Consider the following 24,544-nt stretch of genomic DNA (forward strand, 5'->3'; position numbering starts at 1 on the left):
TTTCTGACACGGAACCGGTCCGTGGCTCAAAACAGGTTGGGGACCGCTGCTGTAGACCATATCGCCCTGGAACCAAGACCCTGGAGAGGACCTCTTCCTCCCCGGAGTCCTTGTGACCTCACGTCTCATGGGGGCATAGATCCTATCTGCTGATGGGAGACTCCGCCCACTGTTGAGACTCCGCCCACTCCTCCTCCCCACCGCCATCTGCCTGATGGATCGTGGAGGTCTCCATCGTGGAATAAGCCTACTATGAACTATTCATACACTCTGTCATATTCATTGAATGTATTTTAACTCTAAATCTGTCCTTCTGTACACATTACATCTATTGCATCTGTCCATCCTAGGAGAGGGATCCTCCTCTGTTGCTCTCCTGCAGGTTTCTTCCCTTTTTTTCCCCTGAAGGGTTATTTGGGAGTTTTTCCTGGTCCGATGTGAGGTCAGAGGTCAAAGGTCAGGGATGTCTATGTGTACAGAGTGTAAAGCCCTCTGGGGGAGTTTGTAATGTGTCTCTACAGATATGAAACATTAAAATATGAAGACAGTACAAACAGAAAAGAGTTAAAGTTGTTTTTGTTCAGTATAAATACATAAAGGTACAGACATGAAGACGTTCCATGAGGCCCCGGGGGGCCCCCAGTGGGGCCCTCATTAGGGCCTCAGTAGGACCTCAGTGGGGACCTCAGTAGGACCTCAGTGGGGCCCTCAGTAGGACCTCAGTAGGACCTCAGTGGGGCCCTCAGTAGGACCTCAGTAGGACCTCAGTGGGGCCCTCAGTGGGGCCCTCAGTAGGACCTCAGTGGGGCCCTCAGTAGGACCTCAGTGGGACCTCAGTAGGACCTCAGTAGGACCTCAGTGGGGCCCTCAGTAGGACCTCAGTGAAGGCACCAGGCTCCTCATTGTGGCATTTAGGGTCAGTTCAGGCACGTCTCTGGCCACCCGCTGCATGGGAGCCATGTTGGGTCCTTCCAGAGAATCCAGCAGCCCTGAAACCACAATGATAGGAGGTCTCACTCTGACACGGAACAAGGACGGGAGGTCTCACTCTGACACAGGAGGACAGGAGGTCTCACTCTGACACAGGAGGACAGGAGGTCTCACTCTGACACAGGAGGACAGGAGGTCTCACTCTGACACAGGAGGACAAGAGGTCTCACTCTGACACAGGAGGACAGGAGGTCTCACTCTGACACAGACAGGACAGGAGGTCTCACTCTGACACAGACAGGACAAGAGGTCTCACTCTGACACAGACAGGACAGGAGGTCTCACTCTGACACAGGAGGACAGGAGGTCTCACTCTGACACAGACAGGACAAGAGGTCTCACTCTGACACAGACAGGACAGGAGGTCTCACTCTGACACAGGAGGACAGGAGGTCTCACTCTGACACAGGAGGACAAGAGGTCTCACTCTGACACAGACAGGACAGGAGGTCTCACTCTCACAGACAGGACAGGAGGTCTCACTCTGACACAGACAGGACAGGAGGTCTCACTCTGACACAGGAGGACAGGAGGTCTCACTCTGACACAGACAGGACAGGAGGTCTCACTCTGACACAGGAGGACAAGAGGTCTCACTCTGACACAGACAGGACAAGAGGTCTCACTCTGACACAGACAGGACAGGAGGTCTCACTCTCACAGACAGGACAGGAGGTCTCACTCTGACACAGACAGGACAGGAGGTCTCACTCTGACACAGGAGGACAGGAGGTCTCACTCTGACACAGACAGGACAGGAGGTCTCACTCTGACACAGGAGGACAAGAGGTCTCACTCTGACACAGACAGGACAGGAGGTCTCACTCTGACACAGGAGGACAAGAGGTCTCACTCTGACACAGACAGGACTGGAGGTCTCACTCTGACACAGGAGGACAAGAGGTCTCACTCTGACACAGGAGGACAAGAGGTCTCACTCTGACACAGGAGGACAGGAGGTCTCACTCTGACACAGACAGGACAGGAGGTCTCACTCTGACACAGACAGGACAGGAGGTCTCACTCTGACACAGACAGGACAGGAGGTCTCACTCTGACACAGACAGGACAGGAGGTCTCACTCTGACACAGACAGGACAGGAGGTCTCACTCTGACACAGACAGGACAGGAGGTCTCACTCTGACACAGACAGGACAGGAGGTCTCACTCTGACACAGGAGGACAAGAGGTCTCACTCTGACACAGGAGGACAAGAGGTCTCACTCTGACACAGGAGGACAGGAGGTCTCCTCTGACACAGGAGGACAAGAGGTCTCACTCTGACACAGACAGGACAGGAGGTCTCACTCTGACACAGACAGGACAAGAGGTCTCACTCTGACACAGACAGGACAGGAGGTCTCACTCTGACACAGACAGGACAGGAGGTCTCACTCTGACACAGACAGGACAGGAGGTCTCACTCTGACACAGGAGGACAGGAGGTCTCACTCTGACACAGGAGGACAGGAGGTCTCACTCTGACACAGACAGGACAGGAGGTCTCACTCTGACACAGACAGGACAGGAGGTCTCACTCTGACACAGACAGGACAGGAGGTCTCACTCTGACACAGGAGGACAGGAGGTCTCACTCTGACACAGGAGGACAAGAGGTCTCACTCTGACACAGACAGGACAGGAGGTCTCACTCTGACACAGACAGGACAGGAGGTCTCACTCTGACACAGGAGGACAGGAGGTCTCACTCTGACACAGACAGGACAGGAGGTCTCACTCTGACACAGACAGGACAAGAGGTCTCACTCTGACACAGACAGGACAGGAGGTCTCACTCTGACACAGACAGGACAGGAGGTCTCACTCTGACACAGACAGGACAGGAGGTCTCACTCTGACACAGACAGGACAGGAGGTCTCACTCTGACACAGACAGGACAGGAGGTCTCACTCTGACACAGACAGGACAGGAGGTCTCACTCTGACACAGACAGGACAAGAGGTCTCACTCTGACACAGACAGGACAGGAGGTCTCACTCTGACACAGACAGGACAGGAGGTCTCACTCTGACACAGACAGGACAGGAGGTCTCACTCTGACACAGACAGGACAAGAGGTCTCACTCTGACACAGACAGGACAGGAGGTCTCACTCTGACACAGACAGGACAGGAGGTCTCACTCTGACACAGACAGGACAAGAGGTCTCACTCTGACACAGACAGGACAGGAGGTCTCACTCTGACACAGACAGGACAGGAGGTCTCACTCTGACACAGGAGGACAAGAGGTCTCACTCTGACACAGACAGGACAGGAGGTCTCACTCTGACACAGGAGGACAAGAGGTCTCACTCTGACACAGACAGGACTGGAGGTCTCACTCTGACACAGGAGGACAAGAGGTCTCACTCTGACACAGACAGGACTGGAGGTCTCACTCTGACACAGGAGGACAAGAGGTCTCACTCTGACACAGGAGGACAAGAGGTCTCACTCTGACACAGGAGGACAGGAGGTCTCACTCTGACACAGGAGGACAAGAGGTCTCACTCTGACACAGACAGGACAGGAGGTCTCACTCTGACACAGACAGGACAGGAGGTCTCACTCTGACACAGACAGGACAGGAGGTCTCACTCTGACACAGACAGGACAGGAGGTCTCACTCTGACACAGGAGGACAAGAGGTCTCACTCTGACACAGACAGGACTGGAGGTCTCACTCTGACACAGGAGGACAAGAGGTCTCACTCTGACACAGGAGGACAAGAGGTCTCACTCTGACACAGGAGGACAGGAGGTCTCACTCTGACACAGGAGGACAGGAGGTCTCACTCTGACACAGGAGGACAAGAGGTCTCACTCTGACACAGACAGGACAGGAGGTCTCACTCTCACAGACAGGACAGGAGGTCTCACTCTGACACAGGAGGACAGGAGGTCTCACTCTGACACAGACAGGACAAGAGGTCTCACTGACACAGGAGGACAGGAGGTCTCACTCTGACACAGGAGGACAAGAGGTCTCACTCTGACACAGACAGGACAGGAGGTCTCACTCTGACACAGACAGGACAGGAGGTCTCACTCTGACACAGGAGGACAGGAGGTCTCACTCTGACACAGGAGGACAAGAGGTCTCACTCTGACACAGACAGGACAGGAGGTCTCACTCTGACACAGACAGGACAGGAGGTCTCACTCTGACACAGACAGGACAGGAGGTCTCACTCTGACACAGACAGGACAGGAGGTCTCACTCTGACACAGACAGGACAGGAGGTCTCACTCTGACACAGGAGGACAGGAGGTCTCACTCTGACACAGACAGGACAGGAGGTCTCACTCTCACAGACAGGACAAGAGGTCTCACTCTGACACAGACAGGACAGGAGGTCTCACTCTGACACAGACAGGACAGGGGGGCCCACTCTGACACAGACAGGACAGGAGGTCTCACTCTGACACAGGACAGGTTCACTGACTACCTGACACAGACAGGACAGGAGGTCTCACTCTGACACAGACAGGACAGGAGGTCTCACTCTGACACAGACAGGACAAGAGGTCTCACTCTGACACAGACAGGACAAGAGGTCTCACTCTGACACAGACAGGACAGGAGGTCTCACTCTGACACAGACAGGACAGGAGGTCTCACTCTGACACAGACAGGACAAGAGGTCTCACTCTGACACAGACAGGACAAGAGGTCTCACTCTGACACAGACAGGACAGGAGGTCTCACTCTGACACAGACAGGACAGGAGGTCTCACTCTGACACAGACAGGACAGGAGGTCTCACTCTGACACAGACAGGACAGGAGGTCTCACTCTCACAGACAGGACAAGAGGTCTCACTCTGACACAGACAGGACAGGAGGTCTCACTCTGACACAGACAGGACAAGAGGTCTCACTCTGACACAGACAGGACAAGAGGTCTCACTCTGACACAGACAGGACAGGAGGTCTCACTCTGACACAGACAGGACAGGAGGTCTCACTCTGACACAGACAGGACAGGAGGTCTCACTCTGACACAGACAGGACAGGAGGTCTCACTCTGACACAGACAGGACAAGAGGTCTCACTCTGACACAGACAGGACAAGAGGTCTCACTCTGACACAGACAGGACAGGAGGTCTCACTCTGACACAGACAGGACAGGAGGTCTCACTCTGACACAGACAGGACAGGAGGTCTCACTCTGACACAGGAGGACAGGAGGTCTCACTCTGACACAGACAGACAGACAGGACAGAGGTCTCACTCTGACACAGACAGGACAGGAGGTCTCACTCTGACACAGACAGGACAGGAGGTCTCACTCTGACACAGGAGGACAGGAGGTCTCACTCTGACACAGACAGGACAAGAGGTCTCACTCTGACACAGGACAGGGAGGGTCTCGCACTCTGACTGGGAGGACGGAGGTCTCACTCCTGACACAGGGAGGACAGAGGTCTCACTCCCCGGCAGGACAGGAGGTCTCACTCTGACACAGACAGGACAGGAGGTCTCACTCTGACACAGGAGGACAGGAGGTCTCACTCTGACACAGACAGGACAGGAGGTCTCACTCTGACACAGGAGGACAGGAGGTCTCACTCTGACACAGGAGGACAGGAGGTCTCACTCTGACACAGACAGGACAGGAGGTCTCACTCTGACACAGGAGGACAGGAGGTCTCACTCTGACACAGACAGGACAGGAGGTCTCACTCTGACACAGACAGGACAGGAGGTCTCACTCTGACACAGGAGGACAAGAGGTCTCACTCTGACACAGACAGGACAGGAGGTCTCACTCTGACACAGACAGGACAGGAGGTCTCACTCTGACACAGGAGGACAAGAGGTCTCACTCTGACACAGACAGGACAGGAGGTCTCACTCTGACACAGACAGGACAGGAGGTCTCACTCTGACACAGGAGGACAGGAGGTCTCACTCTGACACAGACAGGACAGGAGGTCTCACTCTGACACAGGAGGACAGGAGGTCTCACTCTGACACAGGAGGACAGGAGGTCTCACTCTGACACAGACAGGACAGGAGGTCTCACTCTGACACAGGAGGACAAGAGGTCTCACTCTGACACAGACAGGACAAGAGGTCTCACTCTGACACAGACAGGACAGGAGGTCTCACTCTGACACAGGAGGACAGGAGGTCTCACTCTGACACAGACAGGACAGGAGGTCTCACTCTGACACAGGAGGACAGGAGGTCTCACTCTGACACAGGAGGACAGGAGGTCTCACTCTGACACAGACAGGACAGGAGGTCTCACTCTGACACAGGAGGACAAGAGGTCTCACTCTGACACAGACAGGACAGGAGGTCTCACTCTGACACAGACAGGACAGGAGGGTCTCACTCTGACAGGAGGACAGGAGGTCTCACTCTGACACAGGAGGACAGGAGGTCTCACTCTGACACAGACAGGACAGGAGGTCTCACTCTGACACAGGAGGACAGGAGGTCTCACTCTGACACAGGAGGACAGGAGGTCTCACTCTGACACAGACAGGACAGGAGGTCTCACTCTGACACAGGAGGACAAGAGGTCTCACTCTGACACAGACAGGACAAGAGGTCTCACTCTGACACAGACAGGACAAGAGGTCTCACTCTGACACAGACAGGACAGGAGGTCTCACTCTGACACAGACAGGACAGGAGGTCTCACTCTGACACAGACAGGACAGGAGGTCTCACTCTGACACAGGAGGACAAGAGGTCTCACTCTGACACAGACAGGACAGGAGGTCTCACTCTCACAGACAGGACACACACACAGGGGAGGGGTTCTTCACTCTTAGTCCAGGAGTGATCTGTTAGTACTAGGTGGTGATCTGTTAGTCCTAGGTAGTGATCTGTTAGTACTAGGTGGTGATCTGTTGGTCCTGGTAGTGATCTGTTAGTCCTAGGAGTGATCTGTTGGTACTAGGTAGTGATCTGTTAGTACTAGGTAGTGATCTGTTAGTCCTATGATCTAGTCCTAGGGAGTGATCTGTTAGTACTAGGGAGTGATCTGTTAGTCCGAGGGAGTGATCTGTTAGTCCTAGGGAGTGATCTGTTAGTACTAGGTAGTGATCTGTTAGTCCTAGGGAGTGATCTGTTAGTACTAGGTAGTGATCTGTTAGTACTAGGTAGTGATCTGTTAGTCCTAGGTAGTGATCTGTTAGTCCTAGGTAGTGATCTGTTGGTACTAGGTAGTGATCTGTTAGTACTAGGTGTGATCTGTTGAGTACTAGGTAGTGATCTGTTAGTACTAGGGTAGTGATCTGTTAGTCCTAGGTAGTGATCTGTTAGTCCTAGGTAGTGATCTGTTAGTACTAGGTAGTGATCTGTTAGTACTAGGTAGTGATCTGTTAGTCCTAGGTAGTGATCTGTTAGTACTAGGTAGTGATCTGTTAGTCCTAGGTAGTGATCTGGTGAGTGCGTGGCTGTGTTTACCTGGATAAGGTTGTCATCGAAGCTCCCCCACGGTTCCGTGTTTTTGTTGCCGGAGCCCGCAGACATCGTCCCGGTTCGCCGTGTTGGTCCCGGTTCGTCCGGTTCGCCGTGTTTGTCTCTAATCGACGTGATTTCACACAGAAGCGAGTGAGTACCGCGTTCCTGTCTCTAAACACGTCAGCCCTCAGGCGAGCGTGATGACTATATATATATAGAGAGAGAGAAAGTAAGTCCGCTTTGTTTAGTTTTATAATTCTTTATTAAACAATCGCACATGTACAATTTAATACTAAATACATTAAAATATCTTTATAAACTAAGAAGCAGCTACCTCACGTCACCAGCAGGAGCGTTCCTGCTCCATTTCCGACTCACGGGATCTCGCGAGACTCGTGCTCCCTGTGTTGTGTGTTTCCCTGACGTGGTGGTGACTTGGACCGCAGCTCGAGGGAAACACACGCGCTAAGCTCTCCGTCTCCTCGCGCACACACAGCAGACTCTGAAGAAACCTCTAGTGGCCGGCGGTACACTCTACAGACTCCTCGAGGCGATGACGTCGAAGCTGCGGGTCCAGACCAACGGCTCGCGGTGAGTTTACCCGCTAAACGGCTCCTTTAACCCGGAAGTGTCAGTTAGGCTAACTTTAGCTCCTCGAGCTAAAAACACGCGCTGACCTCCAGCTGGTGTTAATAACAAAGTATAATACCTCGTGATGCGTCACAGAAACGCATTCATAACCTGAACGCGCGTCTTTACGAGGCCCGAATCATCGCGTCGCAAGGTTTCATGGTCACGTGTTCAGGGGAGCCTGAGCCCCCTCCAGAGACCCTCACATTGTCCGGATAGCGGTCTGTGGGGGTCTCACCCGGGGCCCGGTGGGTGTTCACCATGGACACGCGTCACTCAACCCTCTGGAGCTCGGCTCAGTCGGCTGGAACGTGACGTCATGTTCTACATCTGTACACACGTCACTGGTACCGACGGTTCGGTACCAAGAGGAGACGTGCACCGGGTTCACTAGAAGCTGGACGGGGGGCCATCAGACCGGGCCGCGGGTCCGCCGCGAGCCGGAAGCTATCAGCTGCGACCAGCTGTGCGCGATAAGGAGCCGCGCGTGTGTGTGTACGTGCGGGCCGACCGGCCGTGATGGCGGCGCGTTCCTCTGAGGAGATTAACCCAGTAACAGCCGGTCCGGCTCTTCATGCGCCCTGTTCTGCGCACAGTGTACCTGTGTATATGTACCTGTGTATATGTACATGTGCGTATATGTACATGTGTGTGTATATGTACATGTGTGTATATGTACCTGTAACTGTGTGTATATGTGACCTGGTCACATGCTCTGGTCACGTGATCTGGTCATGTGCTTTGGTCACGTGACCTGGTCACGTGTATTTTCAGAAACATCAGTTGATGTAAGTCCTCCGATCAGAGAGGAAGTCGTTGTTGCTGTCTTGAGTACTTCTGCTAAAGAATGGAGAGAATGACACAACCAATAAGTATTTGTTTGTCATACTTTGAGTCAGTTAAGATGTGTACATGTTCTAGAGTTGGTGCTGAAGTATAAAATACATCCTTTGAATCCAGCTCAATATCCAGAGAAATATGAAACGAGGACAACATGCATACGTGTGTGTGTGTGTGTAAACAGAGATTCTGTCAGTCAAAGGTCAGAGTGAGGCTCCTATCAGCTGGCTGTTTACAGCTGATAGTCAGCTGATGGAGCCTATAGGCCACGCCCACATACCACCAATGCCATGCCCCTCCACCAACGTGTGTGTGTGTGGTGTCCAGCTGGGGCTCAGAATAGCTGCTGGTGACTGGCTTAATCCCAGTGGAGCCTTCTGACCAATCACAGCACAAAGCAGCGGTGGCTCAGCACTGATCTGGAGTCAGTGAGTCAGTCTGACCACAATAGTAGAACCACCATGACGCATCTGACTCACTGGTCATCAGTCAGGACCCACCAACACCCGGGACCTGGTGGGTCCACTGGGACCTTAAGCTGGGTCCACTGGGACCTGTGTTGACGCTGGTCCCCTACAGGATGGAGGCAGCCGGCGGGCTGCAGCAGTGCCGGCTGGCCCTGGATCAGCTGGAGGACGCCATCAGCTCCGTGATGAAGGCCGAGAAGCAGCTGAGGGAAAACACCAGAGAGGTCAGGACCCTCCTCTTCATTCCCCCCCCCTTCATCTTTCTCTCCCCCCTTTCATCTTTCTCTTCCTCCTCCCCTTCTTCCTCCTCTTTCTCTTCCTCTGTGAGAACATATAAAAGAGTTGAGTTCATTTCACTGAGTCTTGTGGACTCTACTGTAGTCTAGTGGACTCTTGTGGACTCTGCTGTAGTCTAGTGGACTCTATTGTAGTCTTGTGGACTCTGCTGTAGTCTAGTGGACTCTTTTGGACTCTACTGTAGTCTAGTGGACTCTTGTGGACTCTGCTGTAGTCTAGTGGACTCTGCTGTAGTCTAGTGGACTCTGCTGTAGTCTAGTGGACTCTTTTGGACTCTGCTGTAGTCTAGTGGACTCTGCTGTAGTCTTGTGGACTCTACTGTAGTCTAGTGGACTCTACTGTAGTCTAGTGGACTCTACTGTAGTCTAGTGGACTCTTGTGGACTCTACTGTAGTCTAGTGGACTCTTGTGGACTCTGCTGTAGTCTAGTGGACTCTACTGTAGTCTAGTGGACTCTTGTGGACTCTGCTGTAGTCTTGTGGACTCTACTGTAGTCTAGTGGACTCTGCTGTAGTCTTGTGGACTCTACTGTAGTCTTGTGGACTCTACTGTAGTCTAGTGGACTCTTGTGGACTCTGCTGTAGTCTAGTGGACTCTACTGTAGTCTAGTGGACTCTTGTGGACTCTGCTGTAGTCTAGTGGACTCTGCTGTAGTCTAGTGGACTCTGCTGTAGTCTAGTGGACTCTACTGTAGTCTTGTGGACTCTGCTGTAGTCTAGTGGACTCTTTTGGACTCTGCTGTAGTCTAGTGGACTCTTTTGGACTCTGCTGTAGTCTAGTGGACTCTGCTGTAGTCTTGTGGACTCTACTGTAGTCTAGTGGACTCTTGTGGACTCTGCTGTAGTCTTGTGGACTCTGCTGTAGTCTAGTGGACTCTTGTGGACTCTGCTGTAGTCTAGTGGACTCTACTGTAGTCTAGTGGACTCTGCTGTAGTCTTGTGGACTCTACTGTAGTCTAGTGGACTCTTGTGGACTCTACTGTAGTCTCGTGGACTCTGCTGTAGTCTTGTGGACTCTACTGTAGTCTAGTGGACTCTTGTGGACTCTACTGTAGTCTTGTGGACTCTGCTGTAGTCTTGTGGACTCTACTGTAGTCTAGTGGACTCTACTGTAGTCTAGTGGACTCTGCTGTAGTCTTGTGGACTCTTGTGGACTCTGCTGTAGTCTAGTGGACTCTGTGGACTCTGCTGTCTAGTCTCTTGTGGACTCTGCTGTAGTCTAGTGGACTCTGCTGTAGTCTAGTGGACTCTGCTGTAGTCTAGTGGACTCTTGTGGACTCTGCTGTAGTCTAGTGGACTCTACTGTAGTCTAGTGGACTCTTGTGGACTCTACTGTAGTCTTGTGGACTCTGCTGTAGTCTAGTGGACTCTGCTGTAGTCTTGTGGACTCTGCTGTAGTCTAGTGGACTCTACTGTAGTCTAGTGGACTCTTGTGGACTCTACTGTAGTCTTGTGGACTCTGCTGTAGTCTAGTGGACTCTTGTGGACTCTACTGTGGACTCTACTGTAGTCTAGTGGACTCTTGTGGACTCTGCTGTAGTTTAGACTCAGTTGAGCTCTTCTGTCAGTCTACTAGAGTGGACTCTCTGCTGTCTGCAGTCTGTCTGTGGTCTAGTAGTCTGTGGACTCTCAGTGGTCTCTGCTGTCTGTCTCTACCTGTCTGTGTCTCTCACCTGACTCTACCTGTCTGTCTCTCACACCTGCTCACCTGTCTTCACCTGTCTCTCACCGTCTACTGTCTGTCTCACACCTGTCTGTCACACACCTGTCTGTCTCTCACCTGTCTCACCTGTCTGTCTCTCACCTGTCTGTCTCTCACCTGTCTGTCTCACCTGTCTGTCTCACCTGTCTGTCTCTCACCTGTCTGTCTCTCACCTGTCTCACCTGTCTCACCTGTCTGTCTCACCTGTCTGTCTCTCACCTGTCTGTCTCTCACCTGTCTCACCTGTCTGTCTCCAGGTGCGTGCTGACCTCCAGAGCGGTGTGAGCCGTCAGCAGGAGGCTCTCCGCTGTCGAGAGGTTTGGCTGCTCGGAGAAATCGAACTTCTGGAACACGTGAAGACTGAAGCTCTGCAGCAGCAGCTGCACCGGCTGCACTGGGTGAGCTGGTTACACTGGTTACCCTTGTTACTATGGTTACACTGGTTACACCTGTTACTATGTTACACTGGTTACAATTGTTTTACGATGGTTATACTGGTTTCTATGGTTACACTTGTTACCAGGCACGTGCACAGATAGAGCCCTCGTGGTGCTCAAGCTCCTCCCCTTTGCCCTGGATGAGTAAAGTGCCCTTTTGGCTGGAGACACATTTTTTTCATTCAACCGTATTTAAGAATAAAAGTTTCTCTCTCTGTCATCAAATCCCCCAAATGTGTTTTAATATCCGACGGGGAATTTATTTGAGTTCTTGTGAGAATTTCTCCCCGACATGCTCCGCGGCGCTCACGAGCCCCCCCCCCCCTCCTCCTCCGCCCAGTGCTCCTCGCGCCACCAAGCGGCTGCACCTCCTTCTCCTCTGACGCGCAGCACCAGACAAACAGGTCATGACGTGTTTGTCCCCTGACGTTGTTTTGTGATAAATCAACCACAACATTAGCGCTGCTGAAAACATGACGTCACAACTGGTCCGACGGTTCCTACAAAAATAAACAAACAAAAACTCACGAAATCCGTGATTTCAAAGCCTCGTCCAGCTGTTTAATGACGTTAGTTACAGAGCTGCCAACTTTTCAAAAAACCTTGGAGTGAGATTTTGTCGGGGGTGACCAAAATGTTGTCGCACGCCACACACGCAGGCTCAAATATCAGGAAATTTGAATTAATGTGGCGTTGTCCCCATGTTGTCATTCTGGCCTGGCAAAGGTCTTTTACGAGGCATCTTTGCTACCTTAAAGAATTAAAATGTTTTTTAATAACTACTCTCATTTACAAAAACATGCCTAATTCTATTGCACAAATGTCCTGTCTTTATGTTAAATTCTTTATAATACATCTTACTTGTTCAAAGTGCTGTTTGGAAAAATTTTGAGAGGGTCCTTTTCCTAGGCCTGCAAATAAAGTGATAAATGCTATGTGGGCAGCCTTAATAAACAATGCTCTGATGTTTTGAGCATGCAGTATACCAAGAGGTTAACAAGGTGCTCTCCTGCTGCTTGTTATGACAGCTGAGTTTACATCACCACACAAAATCACACGCACAAACACAACACATTATTTCAAGATTTAAAGTTTAAGAGAGTGAGAACTTAATTGAACCACATGTCATTAACAGGGCTCTTAAGTTTTGAAGACAGGCAAGAGTGACATATCTATCCAGGATGCTTTATTTTCATTGGTTGCTGGATTAAATCTTACCCAGATACAACAGATACGTTTTTTTCTGATTGGCTATTGTGTAGCCCATTTCTTTTTTTGGCTGATAAGTGGCTCCTCAGAACTCCAGGGGAGCGCTTGATTCCTCCACGGTGAGGGCAACGCGGCCAGCTCATGTTTGCGTGCTGCGGCTGTTAAAACATTAAATAGCCGAGTTTTTTCAGCGTGAGAAATACGATGTGTGGCGCGAGTGCGTGACGTAAGACCGATACGTGACTGTCACACTCAATGCGTGACACTTGAGAGCCCTGCTTTAACACACCGTAGTCTCTGCTCGTTGTGTCTGTTTGAAAATCTTCTTCTGTTGCTGACTCCGGGACTCTTTGGGGTAAATAGGATGTCTATGCAGCGAACAGGTTTATAGATGCGCCATCTATCGTCGCGGAGTTTGAAAAGGAACCAACGCGCCTCGGCCCAAAATCAGAATTTCTTTTGCCGTGAGATATTGGTTGTGTGGCGTGAGAGCGTGAAAACATGCAAAAGCGTGTCACACGGCGAAACCGTGAGAGTTGGTAGCTCTGTAGTTATGTTTAGAGAATAGAGAGGGAGAGAGAAAAGAGAGAGAAAAGGGAGAGAGAGTTCTTATTCCGTTCTTTTCAACAGGGGCTAGTCTAGGATTTGCGTGGCCAGAGTGAAATAAAATCATAGGCCTCTCTTGTTCAGAGGGCCGGGCCAAATGTGGAGGCGGGCCGTATCCGGCCCGCGGGCCTTAGTTTGAGGACCACTGCTCTTGGCTGTTGATGTCTATCAATAGCGCTCATTTTGAAAATGACGTAAGAGGGCAATACGGATCCGTATCAGACCAGCGAGGAGGGCGATACGTGGCTGACATGACGACCCATTAGCCAATCAGAACACTTGTACTGTTGTTGCTATATAATAATTCATCTTTATTCATAAAGAACATGTAAGCTGCCAGAGGAGACCAGGTGGAGGATGTATTGCATCATCAGTGTAATGCTGCTAATGCTTCAACTCTGGCACAATTTTATTTTGTGGCATTGGGTGTCCTTTTTGGACCAGGAGGTACCAGGAGCCCCCAGTAGACACCAGGAGGTACCAGGAGCCCCCAGTAGACACCAGGGGCCACCAGGAGCCCCCAGTAGACACCAGGAGGTACCAGGAGCCCCCGGTAGACACCAGGAGGTACCAGGAGCCCCCAGTAGACACCAGGGGCCACCAGGAGCCCCCAGTAGACACCAGGAGGTACCAGGAGCCCCCGGTAGACACCAGGAGCCCCCAGGGTAGACACCAGGGGCCACCAGGAGCCCCCAGTAGACACCAGGAGCCCCCAGGAGCCCCGTTGTGTGCATGGGGCCCCTCCTGAAACCTGGTCTCCAGGTCTTACGATGATGGTGCCCGAGGTCTTCATGCCGTGCAGCAGGATGGCCACCAGGGTGAAGACCAGCATCAGGGGCCCGTACAGCTCCCCGGCTATCTTCTACAGGAAGTACACACTGTCAGAGGACTGAAGCTCTTATTGTGAAAATCCTTTGCGTCTCTGAGGAAGTGGGAGGCAGTACCTGGGGGAAGTTGATCATGCGGACAGGTATCATGGACTCCATCAGCCTGAGGGAGACCGTTAGCCGTTAGCATCAGACTGACAGGAAACAGGAAGTGAAGGAAACCCTACCTGCTCCGCACCTGCAGCGGCTCCACGTCGAAGTACGGCCGCAGGAAGTCGATGTTGGCGTACAGGCTGAAGGCTCTGGAGGCCTGGCGCTTCCCCGCCTGCCACACCTGAACGCACCACACAGGTAAGACACACCTGAATGCACCACACAGGTAAGACACACCTGAATGCACCACACAGGTAAGACACACCTGAACGCATCACACAGGTAAGACACACCTGAACGCACCACACAGGTAAGACACACCTGAACGCACCACACAGGTAAGACACACCTGAACGCACCACACAGGTAAGACACACCTGAACGCACCACACAGGTAAGACACACCTGAATGCACCACACAGGTAAGACACACCTGAACGCATCACACAGGTAAGACACACCTGAACGCACCACACAGGTAAGACACACCTGAACGCATCACACAGGTAAGACACACCTGAACGCACCACACAGGTAAGACACACCTGAACGCACCACACAGGTAAGACACACCTGAACGCACCACACAGGTAAGACACACCTGAACGCACCACACAGGTAAGACACACCTGAACGCACCACACAGGTAAGACACCTGAACGCACCACACAGGTAAGACACACCTGAACGCATCACACAGGTAAGACACACCTGAACGCATCACACAGGTAAGACACACCTGAACGCACCACACAGGTAAGACACCTGAACGCACCACACAGGTAAGAGACACCTGAACGCATCACACAGGTAAGACACACCTGAAAGCACCACACAGGTAAGAGACACACCTGAACGCACCACACAGGTAAGAGACACCTGAACGCACCACACAGGTAAGAGACACCTGAACGCATCACACAGGTAAGACACCTGCACACACAGGTAAGACACACCTGAACGCACCACACAGGTAAGAGACACCTGAACGCACCACACAGGTAAGAGACACCTGAACGCACCACACAGGTAAGAGACACCTGAACGCATCACACAGGTAAGACACACCTGAACGCATCACACAGGTAAGAGACACCTGAACGCATCACACAGGTAAGAGACACCTGAACGCACCACACAGGTAAGACACACCTGAACGCACCACACAGGTAAGAGACACCTGAACGCACCACACAGGTAAGAGACACCTGAACGCACCACACAGGTAAGACACACCTGAACGCACCACACAGGTAAGAGACACCTGAACGCACCACACAGGTAAGAGACACACCTGAATGCACCACACAGGTAGGAGACACACCTGAATGCACCACAGGTAAGACATACCTGAACGCATCACACAGGTAAGAGACACCTGAACGCACCACACAGGTAAGAGACACACCTGAACGCACCACACAGGTAAGAGACACCTGAACGCACCACACAGGTAAGAGACACACCTGAACGCACCACACAGGTAAGACACACCTGAACGCACCACACAGGTAAGACACACCTGAACGCACCACACAGGTAAGACACACCTGAACGCACCACACAGGTAAGAGACACCTGAACGCACCACACAGGTAAGAGACACCTGAACGCACCACACAGGTAAGAGACACCTGAACGCATCACACAGGTAAGACACACCTGAACGCATCACACAGGTAAGACACACCTGAACGCACCACACAGGTAAGACACACCTGAACGCACTACACAGGTAAGACACACCTGAACGCATCACACAGGTAAGAGACACCTGAACGCACCACACAGGGAAGACACACCTGAACGCACCACACAGGTAAGACACACCTGAACGCACCACACAGGTAAGACACACCTGAACGCACCACACAGGTAAGACACACCTGAACGCATCACACAGGTAAGAGACACCTGAACGCATCACACAGGTAAGAGACACCTGAACGCATCACACAGGTAAGAGACACCTGAACGCATCACACAGGTAAGACACACCTGAACGCATCACACAGGTAAGAGACACCTGAACGCATCACACAGGTAAGAGACACCTGAACGCATCACACAGGTAAGAGACACCTGAACGCATCACACAGGTAAGAGACACCTGAACGCATCACACAGGTAAGAGACACCTGAACGCACCACACAGGTAAGACACACCTGAACGCACCACACAGGTAAGAGACACCTGAACGCACCACACAGGTAAGACACACCTGAACGCACCACAGGTAAGAGACACCTGAACGCACCACACAGGTAAGAGACACCTGAACGCACACAGGTAAGAGACACACCTGAACGCACCACACAGGTAAGACACACCTGAACGCACCACACAGGTAAGAGACACCTGAACGCACCACACAGGTAAGACATACCTGAACGCACCACACAGGTAAGAGACACCTGAACGCACCACACAGGTAAGAGACACCTGACACGCATCACACAGGTAAGAGACACCTGAATGCACCACACAGGTAAGACACACCTGAACGCATCACACAGGTAAGACACACCTGAACGCACCACACAGGTAAGACACACCTGAACGCATCACACAGGTAAGACACACCTGAACGCACCACACAGGTAAGACACACCTGAACGCACCACACAGGTAAGACACACCTGAACGCACCACACAGGTAAGACACACCTGAACGCACCACACAGGTAAGACACACCTGAACGCACCACACAGGTAAGAGACACCTGAACGCATCACACAGGTAAGACACACCTGAACGCATCACACAGGTAAGACACACCTGAACGCACCACACAGGTAAGAGACACACCTGAACGCACCACACAGGTAAGAGACACCTGAACGCATCACACAGGTAAGAGACACCTGAACGCATCACACAGGTAAGAGACACCTGAACGCACCACACAGGTAAGACACACCTGAAAACGCACCACAGGTAAGAGACACACCTGAACGCACCACACAGGTAAGAGACACCTGAACGCACCACACAGGTAAGAGACACCTGAACGCACCACAGGTAAGAGACACCTGAACGCACCACACAGGTAAGACACACCTGAACGCACCACACAGGTAAGAGACACCTGAACGCATCACACAGGTAAGAGACACCTGAACGCATCACACAGGTAAGAGACACCTGAACGCATCACACAGGTAAGACACACCTGAACGCACCACACAGGTAAGACACACCTGAACGCATCACACAGGTAAGACACACCTGAACGCACCACACAGGTAAGAGACACCTGAACGCATCACACAGGTAAGAGACACCTGAACGCACCACACAGGTAAGACACACCTGAACGCACCACACAGGTAAGACACACCTGAACGCACCACACAGGTAAGACACACCTGAACGCACCACACAGGTAAGACACACCTGAACGCATCACACAGGTAAGAGACACACCTGAACGCACCACACAGGTAAGAGACACACCTGAACGCACCACACAGGTAAGAGACACCTGAACGCACCACACAGGTAAGAGACACACCTGAACGCACCACACAGGTAAGACACACCTGAACGCACCACACAGGTAAGACACACCTGAACGCACCACACAGGTAAGAGACACCTGAACGCACCACACAGGTAAGAGACACACCTGAACGCACCACACAGGTAAGAGACACCTGAACGCACCACACAGGTAAGACACACCTGAACGCATCAGACAGGTAAGAGACACCTGAACGCATCACACAGGTAAGAGACACACCTGAACGCATCACACAGGTAAGACACACCTGAACGCACCACACAGGTAAGACACACCTGAACGCACCACACAGGTAAGAGACACCTGAACGCATCACACAGGTAAGAGACACACCTGAACGCATCACACAGGTAAGAGACACCTGAACGCACCACACAGGTAAGAGACACACCTGAACGCACCACACAGGTAAGACACACCTGAACGCACCACACAGGTAAGAGACACCTGAACGCACCACACAGGTAAGAGACACCTGAACGCATCACACAGGTAAGAGACACACCTGAACGCACCACACAGGTAAGAGACACCTGAACGCACCACACAGGTAAGAGACACCTGAACGCACCACACAGGTAAGAGACACACCTGAATGCACCACACAGGTAAGAGACACACCTGAATGCACCACACAGGTAAGACATACCTGAACGCATCACACAGGTAAGAGACACCTGAACGCACCACACAGGTAAGACACACCTGAACGCACCACACAGGTAAGAGACACCTGAACGCACCACACAGGTAAGAGACACCTGAACGCACCACACAGGTAAGAGACACACCTGAATGCACCACACAGGTAAGAGACACACCTGAATGCACCACACAGGTAAGACATACCTGAACGCATCACACAGGTAAGAGACACCTGAACGCACCACACAGGTAAGAGACACACCTGAACGCACCACACAGGTAAGAGACACCTGAACGCACCACACAGGTAAGACACACCTGAACGCACCACACAGGTAAGACACACCTGAACGCACCACACAGGTAAGAGACACCACACAGGTAAGAGACACCTGAACGCACCACACAGGTAAGAGACACCTGAACGCACCACACAGGTAAGAGACACCTGAACGCATCACACAGGTAAGACACACCTGAACGCATCACACAGGTAAGACACACCTGAACGCACTACACAGGTAAGACACACCTGAACGCATCACACAGGTAAGAGACACCTGAACGCACCACACAGGGAAGACACACCTGAACGCACCACACAGGTAAGACACACCTGAACGCACCACACAGGTAAGACACACCTGAACGCACCACACAGGTAAGACACACCTGAACGCACCACACAGGTAAGACACACCTGAACGCATCACACAGGTAAGAGACACCTGAACGCATCACACAGGTAAGAGACACCTGAACGCATCACACAGGTAAGAGACACCTGAACGCATCACACAGGTAAGACACACCTGAACGCACCACACAGGTAAGACACACCTGAACGCATCACACAGGTAAGAGACACCTGAACGCATCACACAGGTAAGAGACACCTGAACGCATCACACAGGTAAGAGACACCTGAACGCACCACACAGGTAAGACACACCTGAACGCATCACACATGTAAGAGACACCTGAACGCATCACACATGTAAGAGACACCTGAACGCACCACACAGGTAAGACACACCTGAACGCACCACACAGGTAAGAGACACCTGAACGCACCACACAGGTAAGAGACACCTGAACGCACCACACAGGTAAGACACACCTGAACGCACCACACAGGTAAGACACACCTGAACGCACCACACAGGTAAGAGACACCTGAACGCACCACACAGGTAAGAGACACACCTGAACGCACCACACAGTTAAGAGACACCTGCACGCACCACACAGGTAAGAGACACACCTGAACGCACCACACAGGTAAGACACACCTGAACGCACCACACAGGTAAGAGACACCTGAACGCACCACACAGGTAAGACATACCTGAACGCACCACACAGGTAAGAGACACCTGAACGCACCACACAGGTAAGAGACACCTGACACGCATCACACAGGTAAGAGACACCTGAACGCACCACACAGGTAAGAGACACACCTGAACGCACCACACAGGTAAGAGACACCTGAACGCACCACACAGGTAAGAGACACACCTGAACGCACCACACAGGTAAGAGACACACCTGAACGCACCACACAGGTAAGAGACACACCTGAATGCACCACACAGGTAAGACACACCTGAACGCACCACACAGGTAAGAGACACCTGAATGCACCACACAGGTAAGACACACCTGAACGCATCACACAGGTAAGAGACACCTGAACGCACCACACAGGTAAGAGACACACCTGAACGCACCACACAGGTAAGAGACACCTGAACGCACCACACAGGTAAGAGACACACCTGAACGCACCACACAGTTAAGAGACACACCTGAACGCACCACACAGGTAAGACACACCTGAACGCACCACACAGGTAAGAGACACACCTGGACGCACCACACAGGTAAGAGACACACCTGAACGCACCACACAGGTAAGAGACACCTGAACGCACCACACAGGTAAGAGACACACCTGAACGCACCACACAGGTAAGAGACACACCTGAACGCACCACACAGGTAAGAGACACACCTGAACGCACCACACAGGTAAGAGACACACCTGAACGCACCACACAGGTAAGAGACACCTGAACGCACCACACAGGTAAGAGACACACCTGAACGCACCACACAGGTAAGAGACACACCTGAACGCACCACACAGGTAAGAGACACCTGAACGCACCACACAGGTAAGACCCTCGGGTGAGCGGTCCAGGAGACTCACCTCGTCCGCCACCTGCCGGCCCAGCTGCCCCTTTAACCCCTTCATGCCCAGGAACTCTCCGTCCTCCTCCTGCTGCTCCTCCTGCTGCTCCTCCTGCTGCTCCTCCTGCTCCTCCTCCAGCCGCTGGTGCAGCTCCCCCATGTCCTCGAAGCTGGAGCCCGACGTGTCGTCCATGTTCTCCATGTCGATGACGGCCGAGCCGCCGCCCTGCAGCCACCGGGTCAAAGGTCATGCGTGTACAGCTGACCTGTTGCCTCGTCTGTTTGTGTGAAGCAGGTTTGTTTACCTGCTGTAGCAGCTATCCTCGTTAGCTTATGCTACATGGGCTCTCCCGGTAGAATGCTAGTTATAACTAGTTAGTCCTAGGGAGTGATCTGTTTGTCCGAGGGAGTGATCTGTTAGTCCTAGGGAGTGATCTGTTTGTCCGAGGGAGTGATCTGTTAGTACTAGGGAGTGATCTGTTAGTACTAGGGAGTGATCTGTTTGTCCTAGGGAGTGATCTGTTTGTCCTAGGGAGTGATCTGTTTGTCTGAGGGAGTGATCTGTTAGTACTAGGTAGTGATCTGTTAGTACTAGGGAGTGATCTGTTAGTACTAGGGAGTGATCTGTTTGTCCTAGGGAGTGATCTGTTTGTCCTAGGGAGTGATCTGTTTGTCTGAGGGAGTGATCTGTTAGTACTAGGTAGTGATCTGTTAGTACTAGGGAGTGATCTGTTTGTCCTAGGGAGTGATCTGTTAGTACTAGGGAGTGATCTGTTAGTACTAGGGAGTGATCTGTTTGTCCTAGGGAGTGATCTGTTAGTCCTAGGGAGTGATCTGTTTGTCCGAGGGAGTGATCTGTTAGTACTAGGGAGTGATCTGTTAGTACTAGGTAGTGATCTGTTAGTACTAGGTAGTGATCTGTTAGTCCTAGGGAGTGATCTGTTAGTCCTAGGGAGTGATCTGTTAGTACTAGGGAGTGATCTGTTAGTACTAGGTAGTGATCTGTTAGTCCTAGGTAGTGATATGTTAGTACTAGGTAGTGATCTGTTAGTCCTAGGGAGTGATCTGTTAGTCCGAGGGAGTGATCTGTTAGTACTAGGTAGTGATCTGTTAGTACTAGGGAGTGATCTGTTAGTCCTAGGGAGTGATCTGTTAGTCCTAGGTAGTGATCTGTTAGTACTAGGTAGTGATCTGTTAGTCCTAGGTAGTGATCTGTTAGTCCTAGGGAGTGATCTGTTAGTACTAGGTAGTGATCTGTTAGTCCTAGGTAGTGATCTGTTAGAACTAGGTAGTGATCTGTTAGTACTAGGTAGTGATCTGTTAGTCCTAGGTAGTGATCTGTTAGTACTAGGTAGTGATCTGTTAGTACTAGGTAGTGATCTGTTAGTCCTAGGGAGTGATCTGTTAGTCCTAGGTAGTGATCTGTTAGTACTAGGTAGTGATCTGTTAGTACTAGGGAGTGATCTGTTAGTCCTAGGGAGTGATCTGTTAGTCCTAGGTAGTGATCTGTTAGTACTAGGTAGTGATCTGTTAGTACTAGGTAGTGATCTGTTAGTCCTAGGTAGTGATGTTAGTCCTAGGGAGTGATCTGTTAGTACTAGGTAGTGATCTGTTAGTCCTAGGGAGTGATCTGTTAGTACTAGGTAGTGATCTGTTAGTCCTAGGTAGTGATCTGTTAGTACTAGGTAGTGATCTGTTAGTCCTAGGTAGTGATCTGTTAGTACTAGGTAGTGATCTGTTAGTCCTAGGGAGTGATCTGTTAGTACTAGGTAGTGATCTGTTAGTACTAGGTAGTGATCTGTTAGTACTAGGTAGTGATCTGTTAGTCCTAGGGAGTGATCTGTTAGTACTAGGTAGTGATCTGTTAGTCCTAGGGAGTGATCTGTTAGAACTAGGTAGTGATCTGTTAGTACTAGGTAGTGATCTGTTAGTACTAGGTAGTGATCTGTTAGTCCTAGGGAGTGATCTGTTAGTACTAGGTAGTGATCTGTTAGTCCTAGGTAGTGATCTGTTAGTACTAGGTAGTGATCTGTTAGTCCTAGGTAGTGATCTGTTAGTCCTAGGGAGTGATCTGTTAGTCCTAGGTAGTGATCTGTTAGTACTAGGTAGTGATCTGTTAGTACTAGGGAGTGATCTGTTAGTACTAGGTAGTGATCTGTTAGTCCTAGGTAGTGATCTGTTTGTCCTAGGGAGTGATCTGTTAGTCCTAGGGAGTGATCTGTTAGTACTAGGTAGTGATCTGTTAGTCCTAGGTAGTGATCTGTTAGTACTAGGTAGTGATCTGTTAGTCCTAGGGAGTGATCTGTTAGTACTAGGTAGTGATCTGTTAGTCCTAGGTAGTGATCTGTTTGTCCTAGGGAGTGATCTGTTAGTCCTAGGGAGTGATCTGTTAGTACTAGGTAGTGATCTGTTAGTCCTAGGTAGTGATCTGTTAGTACTAGGTAGTGATCTGTTAGTCCTAGGGAGTGATCTGTTAGTACTAGGTAGTGATCTGTTAGTCCTAGGTAGTGATCTGTTAGTACTAGGTAGTGATCTGTTAGTCCTAGGTAGTGATCTGTTAGTCCTAGGGAGTGATCTGTTAGTACTAGGTAGTGATCTGTTAGTACTAGGTAGTGATCTGTTAGTACTAGGGAGTGATCTGTTAGAACTAGGTAGTGATCTGTTAGTACTAGGTAGTGATCTGTTAGTCCTAGGTAGTGATCTGTTAGTCCTAGGTAGTGATCTGTTAGTACTAGGTAGTGATCTGTTAGTACTAGGGAGTGATCTGTTAGTACTAGGTAGTGATCTGTTAGTCCTAGGTAGTGATCTGTTAGTACTAGGTAGTGATCTGTTAGTCCTAGGTAGTGATCTGTTAGTACTAGGTAGTGATCTGTTAGTCCTAGGGAGTGATCTGTTAGTACTAGGTAGTGATCTGTTAGTACTAGGTAGTGATCTGTTAGTCCTAGGTAGTGATCTGTTAGTCCTAGGTAGTGATCTGTTAGTACTAGGTAGTGATCTGTTAGTACTAGGTAGTGATCTGTTAGTCCTAGGTAGTGATCTGTTAGTACTAGGTAGTGATCTGTTAGTCCTAGGTAGTGATCTGGTGAGTGCGTGGCTGTGTTTACCTGGATAAGGTTGTCATCGAAGCTCCCCCACGGTTCCGTGTTTTTGTTGCCGGAGCCCGCAGACATCGTCCCGGTTCGCCGTGTTGGTCCCGGTTCGTCCGGTTCGCCGTGTTTGTCTCTAATCGACGTGATTTCACACAGAAGCGATGAAAAGCCGCGTTTCCGTCTCTAAACACGTCACAGCCCCTCAGGCGAAACGCAGGGAGCGTGATGACGTCACAGAAGGCGACGCACCGCGGAGAATATAACGATGACCCTATATATATATATATAGAGAGAGAGAGAAAGTAAGTCCGCTTTGTTTAGTTTTATAATTCTTTATTAAACAATCGCACATGTACAATTTAATACTAAATACATTAAAATATCTTTATAAACTAAGAAGCAGCTACCTCACGTCACCAGCAGGAGCGTTCCTGCTCCATTTCCGACTCACGGGATCTCGCGAGACTCGTGCTCCCTGTGTTGTGTGTTTCCCTGACGTGGTGG

General features: G+C 51.1%; 1 protein-coding gene across 1 annotated transcript; it reads right to left on the bottom strand.

The window, feature by feature from the left end:
* Positions 1 to 559: 559 nt before the first annotated feature.
* On the bottom strand, positions 560 to 24,533 carry yipf3 (Yip1 domain family, member 3). The gene is made up of 9 exons (XM_056410795.1): positions 24,448 to 24,533; positions 24,056 to 24,311; positions 20,971 to 21,177; positions 14,660 to 14,766; positions 14,550 to 14,595; positions 14,047 to 14,467; positions 11,623 to 11,747; positions 9,402 to 9,558; positions 560 to 1,043 (listed from the first exon to the last, which is right to left on the bottom strand). The coding sequence occupies exons 2-9, from the start codon at positions 24,119 to 24,121 to the stop codon at positions 868 to 870; spliced, it is 1,305 nt and encodes a 434-aa protein (XP_056266770.1). The 5' UTR covers positions 24,122 to 24,311; positions 24,448 to 24,533; the 3' UTR covers positions 560 to 867.
* Positions 24,534 to 24,544: the final 11 nt, after the last annotated feature.

Source organism: Pseudoliparis swirei, unplaced genomic scaffold (assembly GCF_029220125.1).
Source record: "Pseudoliparis swirei isolate HS2019 ecotype Mariana Trench unplaced genomic scaffold, NWPU_hadal_v1 hadal_27, whole genome shotgun sequence".
Classification (NCBI taxonomy): Eukaryota; Metazoa; Chordata; class Actinopteri; order Perciformes; family Liparidae; genus Pseudoliparis; species Pseudoliparis swirei.

Coding starts and splice junctions, on each gene's coding strand:
- yipf3 (XM_056410795.1), bottom strand. CDS start 24,121: ATGTCTGCGGGCTCCGGCAACAAAAACACGGAACCGTGGGGGAGCTTC. Junction 14,767..20,970: donor GCCGGCAGGTGGCGGACGAG/GTGAGTCTCCTG, acceptor TGGTGCGTTCAG/GTGTGGCAGGCGGGGAAGCG. Junction 9,559..11,622: donor CGGCTCACACCGCTCTGGAG/GTCAGCACGCAC, acceptor GTTTTCCCTCAG/CTGCTTCTCGGCCTTCATCA.